The sequence below is a fragment of the Natrix helvetica genome (genome assembly GCF_964273705.1).
Source record: "Natrix helvetica genome assembly, chromosome: 4".
Lineage (NCBI taxonomy): Eukaryota > Metazoa > Chordata > Lepidosauria > Squamata > Natricidae > Natrix > Natrix helvetica.
Genome location: NC_138550.1, coordinates 160,473,213 through 160,485,636, shown reverse-complemented (window position 1 = coordinate 160,485,636; position 12,424 = coordinate 160,473,213). Strand labels below are relative to the sequence as shown.

Sequence of the window (12,424 nt, the reverse complement as noted above, 5' to 3'; positions counted from 1 at the left end):
GAAGTCGACGAATGCTTGAAGAAATGTTATGATTTAAATCTTGAGTTGAATCTTGGTGACCCATAGACACACAAGGTATTTAAAGAAGGTCCGTAGTGAAGAAAAGGTTGAGAATCACAGCTCTAAGAAATTTCATCTTGAGATAGATTTCATTCCTCCTATGGCTTCCTTCAAATCAACATGTTTTTCTTATAAATTATTGGATAATTTGATGCTTGTTTATTAGGAGGAATCCATGCACATTTTTTAACACCCAATGCATCTGTTTTTCCTTCAGTTTCTTCAGACGTTGAAAGCAGTGGAGTCCTTGAAACCTTCAGAGGAGGAGGTACTGTATGGGTCTCTATATTTCATTATGAAAACACGTAGAAAATGCATTTCAACATACGTCAACATGGGGTGAACCATATAAGCCATTTCAGGAAGCACTGATTTTTTTCAAACACCCAAATGATCCTAGCATTGTCTCAGGGACAAATGTAGTTCAACACAAATTCAAATATAAAAAATTCTTTTAATTAGCAAGAGCTCATGGGGGACTTCCTTCTTTCTTTCTTCCCTTCCTTCCTCCCTCCCTCCCTCCCTCCCTCCCTGTTCTCTCCTTCTCTCCTTCCTTTCTCCCTTTCTCTCTCCTGTCCTCCCTTCCTTCTTCCCCCTCCCTTTCCCCTCTTCTCCTTCCTTCCTTCCTTCCTTCCTTCCTTCCTTCCTTCCTTCCTTCCTTCCTTCCCTCCCTCCCTCCCTCCCTCCCTCCCTCCCTTTTCCTTTCTTTCTCCCCTGTAGTTTTCTTGGCCATTTCTGCAAGTGATAGAAGTTTGCTTCAGCACATTCAATTAAGCATTGAACTTCTGTTTTCATCAACTGTAAAAAGGAAGTAATAGAAAATGTATTTGATTGCTTGGGGAGGCATGTTTTGAAATTTTCCTGATCAAGGAAATGACAGAAGCCATAAACATTATCTGATCTAGTAACACAAACTTCTCTTGTGTATGTTGCTTTGTAGCTGTGACCCAGAAAGAGGCAATTGTTGCTTTTGATAATTCAGAACTAAGAGGTAAGTTGGTACTTGCAGTTTATTCCCAGGGTGAACAAGTCTTCAATCCTGCTGTGGAAAGTGTTTGCTTAATTTACAGATATTGGAAACACGTATTTTCCTTTGATGCTGGCTTTCACCGTGTTTTCCCAAAAATAAGACAGGATCTTATTTTCTTTTGACCCCAAAAATAAGCACTTGGCCTTATTTTCGGGGAGGGCTTATTATTTTTGAGGTGCAGGAGGTGGTGAGCGTGGTCACTTCATGGCTGCTGCTGTGTTGCAATATTTTTGGAGGGCTTATTTTCAGGGGAGGGCTTATTTTAGTGCATGCACTCAAAAGCCCGATTGGGCTTATTATCCAGGGAGGTCTTATTTTGGGGTAAACAGGGTAGAAAGGGTGAGAGTAACCTGGCTTGCAAAGACTTTCATGCCTCGAATGACCTTGCTAGGAGTATATACATACCTTACATCCAACATTTCCTCCTACCAGGTGTATCCCCTCCCCTTGAAGACACCCAATATAGCAAAACGTGGGAGATTGGGTGGGGGGGGAAAGGTATTTATACTTGACTTAAATTAATATAAAAACTTGAATGTCCTTTTAAGACGTAAAGGAGCTAATCCTGCATCTTTTCCCAGGATTGTCAGAGAGCTATTTTGCTACAATTAAAACTACAACCACTTCATCTGGGATTAGCACACCAGAAGCAGAAGTCATGCCAACTTCAGAATTTCCGAGGCCAGCAAACAGCGGCAAGTCAAATTCCTGTTGCCGTAGGATTCATTAGGGAAAAAGGCAGTGCAAGCACATCTGTGGCTGTATGTTTAAACTGCACCTATAGGGTTTCCTGCCTAGGCAGGGGGTAAGACTAGAAGACCTCCAAGGTCCCTTCCAACTCTACTATTGTATTGTATTGCATTACCTCTATTTTTTTATTTATCATCGTTATGATTCTAGCCGTGTGATGGCGAACTTATGGCACACGGGCCACAGTTGGCATCCAGAGCCATATCTGTGCATATGCGTGTGCCGGCCAGCTGATTTTTGGCCTTTCGGAGGGCCTGGAGAGGCTGTTTTCACCCTCCCCATGCTTCAGGAAAGCCTACGGAGCCTGGGGAGAGAGAAAAACAGGGCCATTGAGCCTACCAGAAATTCAGAAATGATTCGTTTCCGGCTTCCGGAGGGCATCCAGGGGGCTGAGGGAGGCCTTTTCGCCCACCTCAGGCTCTTCAGGAAAGCCTCCAGAGGCTGGAGAGAGTGAAAAACAGGCCCAACGGCTTTACCGGAAGTTCTGGTAGCCCTGTTGGGCCCATTTTTTGCCCTCCCCCAGAGGAAATACCAAGCTCAGCTTGCCGGCGAGCAGTGCGGCCCGCATTGCAGGGGGAAGCATGGGGGGGCGCTTTGCATTATGGGTGCCAGCACACACATGCTATTGCGAATGTGCACTGTGCATTTTTGGCACTCAACAACAAAAAGGTTATCCATCACTGTTCTCGCCTTCGTCTATCCACAGCAGGATGAAGGCCGCTTCCGTACCAATACTTTTTATATATAAGACACTTATTTAAAGTGGGATTCATGGAAGGATGCCACAGGATGGGGTTTTTTTCCTCATTCAAGAACACTACAGGAGCCTGCTTTGTTCTTGTTACTTCTTTCATAGATCTTAGTTCCAGGCAGTGGGGAGTTGCAGGCGGTATGCCCCAGAGCCTGCCTGGAGCACCGGATACCGTTCTGGTATGGTGCTCCGGAGGGCTCACCCACCTGCCTGAGCTCCTTACCGGTCTTTTAAGTCTTCAGTGTTTCTGCGCACAGTGCCTGCGTGATGCTCTGCTGGGCAGCTGAAGTGTCACGGAGGCTAGTGGAGGCGCTAAGATGCATGCACGCATGTGCACACATGCTGCACATGTCCATTTGGACACCGCCAGTCCCGTTCCAACTGTACCGTTTGGAACAGGATCCGGAACCCACCACTGGTTCCAAGGAATCTAAAAAGGCATCTTTTTAACCCCAAATCCAGGACATCTCTTCAAGATAGTTGGGGAGGAACCTGTGACCTTTTCTACAATGATTCCAGAAGCGTCACCATCTCCTGAAGAATATTTTAGGGAAGGTATGAAATGCTTTCACTCAATCCAATAATTTAACTGGAAGAAAAGAGAGGAGACCTACAAAACAGTTAGTTTGAATGTTAGTTGTGTGTTGTACATGAAAGAAAAATGTAAATAGAAAAGAAGTGACCCACCAGTGTATTAATTCTTCAAGAGATACATTAAAAACCTCTCTTTCATGACTCTGGAATCCCTAAATTCAAGGTAGAGTTGCAGCAACTGGGTGGAGCTGAGCATTTACTGGCTGGATGCCCTTCCTGCCATCATGCAGAGTTCACAGCAGATATTTTCTCTTTGTGCCCTAACAGAGAAACTTCGGCTATGATCTAGGATTGAACTCTCAACTTTCTGAGTGGGAGGCGAGCGCCTTCACCACTAGGCCACCATGATGCTCCTTTAGGAAATATCTTGGGTTTAATTATTATTTTTTAATTAGCACATTAGTTACATTGACCACTGCCATTTGCTAATGGAATGGACAGTCCCAGAAAAATGGTTTTTTTATCCCAATTCAGCCTTTTCTTTCTGATGCCCAGATCTTCTCTAGAAGGTTGAAAGATAAAGGGGAGAAAATATGAGGAATATGAGATATGCAGCAGAAAAGAGAATTCCGTAGTCATCTGTATGCTCTACAATTAAGGTTCTACATTTAGGCAAGAAAAATAAAATGCACAGGTACAGTATAGGTGGTACTTTCCTCAACAGCAGTAACTGTGAGAGGGATCTTGGAGTCCTAGTGGACAACCATTTAAACATGAGCCAGCAGTGTGCAGCAGCTGCCAAAAAAGCCAACACAGTTCTAGGCTACATAAACAGAGGGATAGAAGATCCCGTGAAGTGTTAATACCACTTTATAAGGCCTTGGTAAGGCCACACTTGGAATACTGCATTCAGTTTTGGTCACCACGATGTAGAAAAGACGTGGAGACTCTAGAAAGAGTGCAGAGAAGAGCAACAACGATGATATGGGGACTGGAGACTAAAACATACGAAGAACGGTTGCAGGAACTGGGTATGTCTAGTTTAATGAAAAGAAGGACTAGGGGAGACATGATAGCAGTGTTCCAATATCTCAGGGGTTGCCACAAAGAAGAGGGAGTCAAACTATTCTCCATGGCACCTGAGGATAGAACAAGAAGCAATGGGTGGAAACTAATCAAGGAGAGAAGCAACGTAGAACTGAGGAGAAATTTCCTGACAGTTAGAACAATTAAGCTTGCCTCCAGAAGTTGTGAATGCCCCAACACTGGAAGTCTTTAAGAAGATGTTCGATTACCATTTGTCTGGAACGGTATAGGGTTTCCTGCCTCCAAGGTCCCTTCCAACTCTGCTATTGTATTATTGTAAGATGGGTCCCTCAGAGATTAGGTGGGCAAGTATTAAATCATATTTGCAGTTAATAACATTTGCACAGTGTAGTATATTCCTCAGAAACAAAATCAACATTTGTAATCTCAGCAAAAAGCTTTTTTTATGGTCACTGTAACAATCCCAGTCCATAACAAACAGTGAGTGCTTCAAAATGGCACCTGAGGGCAGGACAAGAAGCAATGGGTGGAAACTAATCAAGGAGAGAAACAACTAAGGACTAAGGAGAAATTTCCTGACTGTTAGAACAATTAATCAGTGGAACAGCTTGCCTCCAGAAGTTGTGAATGCTCCAACACTGGAAGTTTTTAAGAAGATGTTGGATAACCCTTTGTCTGAAGTGGTGTAGGGTTTCCTGCCTAAGCAGGGGGTTGGACTAGAAGACCTCCAACATCCCTTCCAACTCTATTCTATTCTATTCTATTCTATTCTATTCTATTCTATAGATGTACTCAACAGAATAAAACTGTGAAATGCATATCTCCTTTCCACAGTGTGTGATCGTTTCTCCTTTCTGCAACGGGGCGAGAATGGAAAACTCAACCGCGAGTTTCCACAGTTGGGTGAGATGCTCTACTGCTTGACTGACCGGTGTCCAGAGGAATTTGAATTATATGGCTGCTTTTGTGGACAAGAGGGAAGAGGACATCCGACCGATGAACTGGACAGGTGGCAAACATTAAAAGCAAAACAAAAGAATCACATATGCTCCTAGGGCAGCATGCATTTTGCTAACTTAAATCTTCTATCTAGGCATGTGGGTCCTACATAAATATTTACGGTTAACAATAAAATGAATTGAAAAAAAGATAGAGAGAAAATCTTTCCCCATTTCTGCTCAGCCAGAGGTATTGGGCAGGATATGAGATATTATGTATGACATTGATGCATTCAATTTGATCAATATGTGGCATATTGATCTATTCAATGTGTTACATTGATGTGTTCCCATTGTGTTCTTTTTTTCCCACTGTTGATTTTATTGTATTATTATTGTTATACTACTGTTGTGTCAATCCTTCCTCCCTCCCTCCCTTCTCTCCTCCCTCCCTCCCTTCTCTTTCTCTCCCTCCTTCCTTTCTTCTCTCTTTCTCTCCTTCCTTACTCTCTTCTCTCTTTCTCTCCTTCCTTCTTTCCTCCCCCACTTCTCTCTTTCTCTCCTCCCTCCCTCTCTTCTCTCTTTCTATCCTTTCTTCCTCCCTCCTCCCTCCCTTCTCTTTCTCTCCTTTCTTCCTTCTTCCCTCCCTACCTTCTCTTTCTCTCCTTTCTTCCTTCTTCCCTCCCTCCCTTCTCTTTCTCTCCTTTCTTCCTTCCCTTCCTCCTCCCTTGCTCCCTCCCTTCTCTTTCTCTCCTCCCTCCCTCCCTCCCTCCGTCTCTTCTCTTTCTCTCCTCCCTTTCTTCCTCCCTCATCCCTCTCTTCTTTTTCTCTTTCTCTCCTTCCTTTCTTCCTCCCTCTCTCCCTCCCTTAAATAAATATATACAGCTTTCTATGTTCTACTAGTTGCGTTGCTGAAGCAACAGGACTCAGACAGTATCAACTCTGTCAGATCTTGAACAATGGGCAGAAATCATAGAGAAGTGAGGTCTTTGCCCCTCACCTCCACTTGTGGCTTGCTTTGCCCATGTCCCATCTTTGACCTGAACGAGACGATATGATAAAGCAAGAGAGATTTTGTTTTTCAAAATATGATACCCGCTAGGTTTATACCAATGTAAGGAACGCTGCAGTCCATGTAGGTAGAATATTGCTTCGAAACGTTAATTCTGTTATCGATTCCATCTAACAGATGTTGTTTCTCCCATCAATGTTGCCTGGAACAAGTTAAAAGGCTGGGATGTCAGCCAGAAAAAACATCAAGATCTGAAGTCGTGTGTTTTGATCACACACCAACGTGTAAGTTTTGAGACAGCGGTGTCCAAGAATCACCTCTTTCTTAAGTGAAACATTTTTTAAAAGGAAAAAAATAATAATCACTTTTCTCTGGTAAATATAGGAAAGTCTTTAAGGAAAGGATTTTAACAGAGTTAGGATTTCATCAGATCTTTAGAAAATGCATCTCCCAAACCCACAAAGAAGGTATACCTTGTGTGTGTGTGTGTGTGTGTGTGTGTGTGTGTGTGTGTGTATCAAATTTGTCAAAATAATAGACATGACCAGAAGTGGCATTCAGCCGGTTCGAACCAGTTCAGGTGAACTGGTAGCGGAAATTTTGAGTAGTTCAGAGAACCCGCAAATACCACCTCTGCTTGGACCCTCCCTCCCGTCCCCGTCATTCCCTGTCCTATAGTCCCCCCTTTTTTTAGCTCAGCTGATTTGCACAGCAGAACGGATTGCCGCACCTCAGCTAAGCTAAAAAACAGCTCAGCTCACCAGCGCTGACACTGACGGCGGTCTTTGAGTGCTGCACGTGCAAGCAAAGTGTCCGTTGGGCATGTGCGAAGTGTGAAGCGCCCTCTCGTAGAACCGGTAGGAAAAGATTTGGAATCCCATCCCTGGCCCTGACCAAATCATCAGTTGGAATCCTAGGTGCTCTCTGAGTTTAGTTGTTTTCTTGCAGATGTTTCATTACCCAGCTAGATAACATCTTGGCGCTCTCGTCTAGAACCCAGAGGTTAGTTGGGGATTGCTCCGCGTTTGTTATGCAACTGCCTTGCCTCGTCAGGGGTTGTGGGAATCTGCTTTTCTTCATTCCTTGATTCTTAGTAGTTCTTTGAATAATCTCGCCTTGTCTCTGTAACATGTAGAGAGTGCATACTCTTAAAAAGATGTGGGGCTTTGATTGCCCATAGCCAACAGCAGAGAATATTTGTAGGTCAGGGTTCCTTGTCAGAGATGGTATTCTGCCAACGGTTTGCTCGAACCGGTAGCGGAAATCGCTGGTGGCTCCGCCCACCTGCCCCTGCTCTCTGGCATCCCATTTAGGGCCGTTTCTTAGTCAAAAGTACATGCACGTGCACTCACATTTGCCAACCCATAGGGAAGGTAAGTGAATATCGCCCTAGTCCTTGATGCTCTCTGGGCTTGGTGGCTTGGAGAGCATGAGCTCTCCTTCAAAGAACATTTTATTTGGGCATGTCATATTGGCACAATGTGTTTCTGACCAAGGCTTCCCCAGAAGCACGAAGCCAAGTCCTCGTCCCAATAAATGCCTTTTATTTAATTTACAGTGAATTCCTCTGCCGCAAAGTCTTTCCTCTCCCACAGTCTTTCAAGATAGTTCACAATTACTGACTTTTATCAGGCTTGGAGAGTGGCCAGGCCGATATCTTTCAGACGCCACAATACTTGGCAAGAATGCAGGAGTGAACTAACTGTCTCCTGCAAACTCCACTCCCCTTTCGTTCCTCTTTTATTTCCTCTGGGAGGAGCCATTCACTGTCTACCTGTGGCCTTACTCCCAAGTTGACCCTTGTTCTTTAGCTGTTCCTTTCGTCTGGCAACTCTGCTCATGCGCACATTGGGAATAGGCTTCAGCTGTTCATCTGCCTCACTGATGTCTGACTCTGAAGGCAGCTGATAACTGTCAGACGGCCCTGGCCCCCTCTCTGCCTCTTACACAGAGCCCTTATCAGAGTCTTCCCCAGACTCCAGGACTGGCCCATGTTCCTCCCCAACCTCCTCACTGTCCAACTTTGCTGCCAGCTCCACTGGCCACTGGTGGGCCACAACACAATGCTGGTGAAAACTGGATCTAAGTTCCCAACGGTTTCCCCTCCAATTAAAAGTAAAAGTTTGTCCCTTCCCCAGAGGTGTCAGTCACATGGTACAATCAGTATGCAGTCCAGATGTGGGATGGTCTCAGTCTCCACCCTCCAACCACCTGCACCTACCAACTTGGTTCCCAAGGGAAGGAATGTTGCTTTGGTTATAGCACCCCAGCTATCTCTACACCCCCCTCCCTGTCCCTTATATCTAGTCTGTGTCAGCACTGAAGCTTTGAAGCAAAGAAAACCCCCAGTAGAACAGGAAAATGGACATCATCCAGCCAGCTTCAGGGTTGACAGATCTCTTATTTGATTGCTTGGTTGCACCTCTTATTTGACATCATTCAACGTCACTGGCTCTCTACCCCGGTGGTCCGTGAGAAAAGTTTGGTGGTCTGCAGAAAAATTATTTGCATTTTTTATATTGCACTAAATCAGAGGTCCTCAAACTACGGCCCCTGGGCTGGATACGTGCAAAGAAAGTTTGTGTTGCTGCAGAGAGTCTGGACCTTTTTGTGCAGGTCATAGGGGGTGGCAGAAATTCCGACTTGGGGTCTGCTTCAGCCTCCTGGTGTGGGGCTTTGGACGAAGGCTGGAGGGAAGCGCCGCTGGTGGCAAAGAGCTGGATGGCCTTGTTCCAGTGGGACTGCATCATGGCCTGGAACTGGCTGACCATCTCAGCTCGCTGAGCCGCCAGGCGCCAGTACCTGGCCTTGGCGTCCTGCAGGTCTTCCCTCTGCTTGGAAAGCCTATGCTCGTAGCCCTCAGTGAGGTGCTTCTGTTGAGCCTCCTTCTCGGTCAGATCCAATTTGAACTGAGCTGTTTTGCCAACTCTTTCTCATGGTGACTGCTTAGCTCCAGCCAATGTTGGGGCCCTAAGGAGCCTGGTGGGCAGGTGAGGAGTGGCTGGGAGGGGAGAGGCTAGTTGAGGCTGGTGAGGCACCCCTTGACATGAGTGACATCGAGTTGGCCATACCCACCCAGTCACATGACCCCTCCCTAGCCAGGGCCACCCAGCCAGTCATTAGGCAGATCATATTAGTGGTCCGTAGGATTTAAAATTATGAATGTAGTGGTCCCTGAGGTTGGTGACCCCTGCTCCAAAGAAATGGTAGGCTAGATTATGGAGGGTCAAATGCTCCAAAAGTATCTTGCTTAGGAGCAAAGATCTTCTTCTTTGGACAGAAATTGACTCTACTGCTGGGATAAGGCACCTAGATTCCATGAACTATAGTTCCCACCTCTTGGGCATAACAAATCAGGATCCAAGGCTGTTCAAATGAATGCAAGTTTATCCCATGCTAGCTGTTTACAAGAATCTGATCTACTAATGGTCAAAACAAATTTACTTACATTACTTTATTGTCATTGTACGTAAATACAGTTTACACATACAACGAAATTCACATAACCCTCAGAGACCAGACCCAACACACATAACAATCCCCAAACACACCCCCATCCACCCCCCAAAAATTCCCCGCCCTAAACCACCCAAGCATCCACACAACAGACCAAGTAGTGCTGTCCAATAGCTCGGTGTCCCCTTTAGTTCATTGTTGAGTGCAATTACAGCTCTGGGATAAAAGCTATTCGGAAGACATGTGGTTCTCGTTTTAATTGTTCTGTATCTTCTGCCAGAAGGCAACAGTCTAAAAAGATTGTAAGCAGGATGGGAAGAGTCTCTGAGAAGGTTATGCAACTTCAACCTCAAACAGCGAGATGCGAAGATGTCATCCAGGGCTGGTTGGCGGTAGATAAGAGTCAGTGGGATTAAAGGAGGGTGGGACTTAGATTTCTTGCGGGCACAAAGGGACTCCAAGATGATGACACCTTGATACCTTTCTTGGGCTCAACCTGGTCATCTACGGTGCTATGATGGCAAACACTTCCTGCCATCATGGCCTTATTGTAGCCGCTATGAGATTTGATTCAGAAGCTCCTCTCCACCATCTTCCCTTCTCCCAGGTGTTGGATGGACCCTGTGCGAAAACCTCCTGTGTTCCTGCGATAAAGCTGCGGCCGAATGCATGGCTGCAGCCCCATTCAACGAAACCTGGAGGCTGCCCGGCAGACAGGCTTGCCGAGAGGAGAAACTGGCTTGCCGCTGGTCAGGACGCGAGAGGCCTCCAAGCAGCCCTCCAAGAGGTTCCATAACATCTAGTGAAGAAGAAGAGAGTAGCAGCGAGGAGGCAGGTCCAGCTCAGCCGCTCCTGAGACGTGGGAAAAGAGCAATACGGAATGGCAGATGGAGATCCAGAATAGTCCCATTGCAAACAAGATAAATCTCCACTTTTCTGCCCAGCTGCAGATCTACTGGCTACATTTTTCAAGAGGCAGCCAGTAGCGTATCTTATATGGCTGTCCAGTCTTTTCTTAAAAGCCTCCAGGGATGAAGCACCCACAACTTCTGAAGGCACATTGTTCCAGGGATGAATTTGTTTTCAAAGTTAGGAAATTTCTCCTCAGTTCTAGCAACTTTGTGGGTCATCCATCAACGGAGGCGTTTAAGAAGAGACTGGACAGCCACTTGTCTGGAATGGTATAGGTTCTCTGGCTTGAGCAGGGGGTTGGACTAGAAGACCTCCAAGGTCCCTTCCAACTCTGTTATTTTGTTATGCTATCTTAGAACAAAACAGGATGTACATGTGGGAGATCTTCTACTTATTGGGTGATCCCTATATATATATATATATTTCAGTGGTGAGGGATAGAATAGAATAACAGACTTGGAAGGGACATTGAAGGTCTTCTAGTCCAACCCCCTGCCTACGCAGGAAACCCTACACCTCTTCAGACAAATGGATATCCAGCATCTTCTTAAAAACGTCTGGGGGCATTCACAACTTCTGGAGGCAAGCCTGATTAATTGTTCTAACAGTCAGGGAATTTCTCCTTAGTTCTAAGTTGCTTCTCTCCTTGATTAGTTCCCACCCATTGCTTCTTGTCCTGCTCTCATGTGCTTTGGAGAATAGCTTGACTGCCTCTTCTTTGTGGCAGCCCCTGAGATATTGGAATACTGCTATCATGTCTCCTCTCGTCCTTCTTTTCATTAAACTAGACATACCCAGTTCCTGCTTTAGAGTAGAACTTTAACACATCTCCTGGTTATATAGCCATAACACCTATTTCATTTTTAATCTCTTATGGGTAGAATGATGGTTGTACAAAGATCAAGAGGAGCAGAGATGAAATGTTCTAAGCTGCTTTCAATACCATCACAGGTTTTCTAAATCTCTGTTTCCGGAACAAGCCATCATGAATTGGTTCTTGTCCCTAATCCTTAATAAATAACTCTGTGCACAATGCTAAACCAAAAGAAACAACACCGACTTGATATTATGGCTTATCATACCATGGAAATGAAAGTTCCTATTAAAAGCTTGACTCTGCTTCTTCCTTTGTCCTTATTTTTAGGAACAATTTGACATTATGGAAACAAGTTAAGTATGCTAACAATTCTTCTTCAGGATCTGCTTTAATACCGGAGGGGCTGAGCCCATGGATATGAAACCTATTTTTTTTTAAAAAAAGAGAATGACAAAGTAATCACCCCTGAAATTTTCTTGACTTAATTTCTGGTGTGTCCAATCATATGTTTGTAGCTTTAGATGTTTGGATTGTCTCAGAATCCTTAAAGGTAAAGGTTCTCCTCACACCAGGGGTGGGTTCCTGCCAGTTCTAACCTCTTCTATAGAAGAGGTTCCACAAATCTACAGTGCCGTTTAGAACCGGTTCCGGCTCCCTCCCCCCGCCCGTCCGCACATCATCAAGATAAAGAGCGAGAGGAGGAATTCTGGGAGTTGAAGTCCACAAGTCTTAAAGTTGTCAAGTTCGAACACCCCTGGGTTTTTTTTCTAAAGGGTTAGGGGTGCAAAGGTCTTGTAACTTGACAGCTTTAAGACTTGCGTGCTTCAATGCCAGAGTTTCTGAGCCAACATGACTGGCAGAGGAATTCTGGGAGTTGAAGTCCACAAGTCTTAAAGCTGTCAAGTTGAACACCCCTGGGTTTTTTTTCTAAAGGGTTAGGGGTGCAAAGGTCTTGTAACTTGACAGCTTTAAGACTTGCCTGCTTTAAATGCCAGAGTTTCTGAGCCAACATTTTGGTTGCTAAGCAAGAACGTTGTTGAGTTTCACCACATTTTATAAGTTGGCCATGCCCACCCAGTCACATGGCTGGCAAGCCAGTCCCACTCAATCACATGGC

At 45.1% G+C, this 12,424-nt stretch overlaps 1 protein-coding gene across 1 annotated transcript in view; it reads left to right on the top strand.

Moving 5' to 3' along the window:
- The window catches only part of OC90 (otoconin 90), a gene marked incomplete at both ends in the record, with an annotated part of 35,757 nt that extends 24,112 nt beyond the window's left edge, over positions 1–11,645 (top strand). The window contains 5 exons of the mRNA XM_081953232.1: positions 1,001–1,051; positions 5,007–5,181; positions 6,300–6,406; positions 10,186–10,437; positions 11,635–11,645. Of these exons, the coding sequence (XP_081809358.1) occupies positions 1,001–1,051; positions 5,007–5,181; positions 6,300–6,406; positions 10,186–10,437; positions 11,635–11,645 (596 nt within the window). The remainder of the gene's footprint in view (positions 1–1,000; positions 1,052–5,006; positions 5,182–6,299; positions 6,407–10,185; positions 10,438–11,634) is intronic.
- Positions 11,646–12,424: the final 779 nt, after the last annotated feature.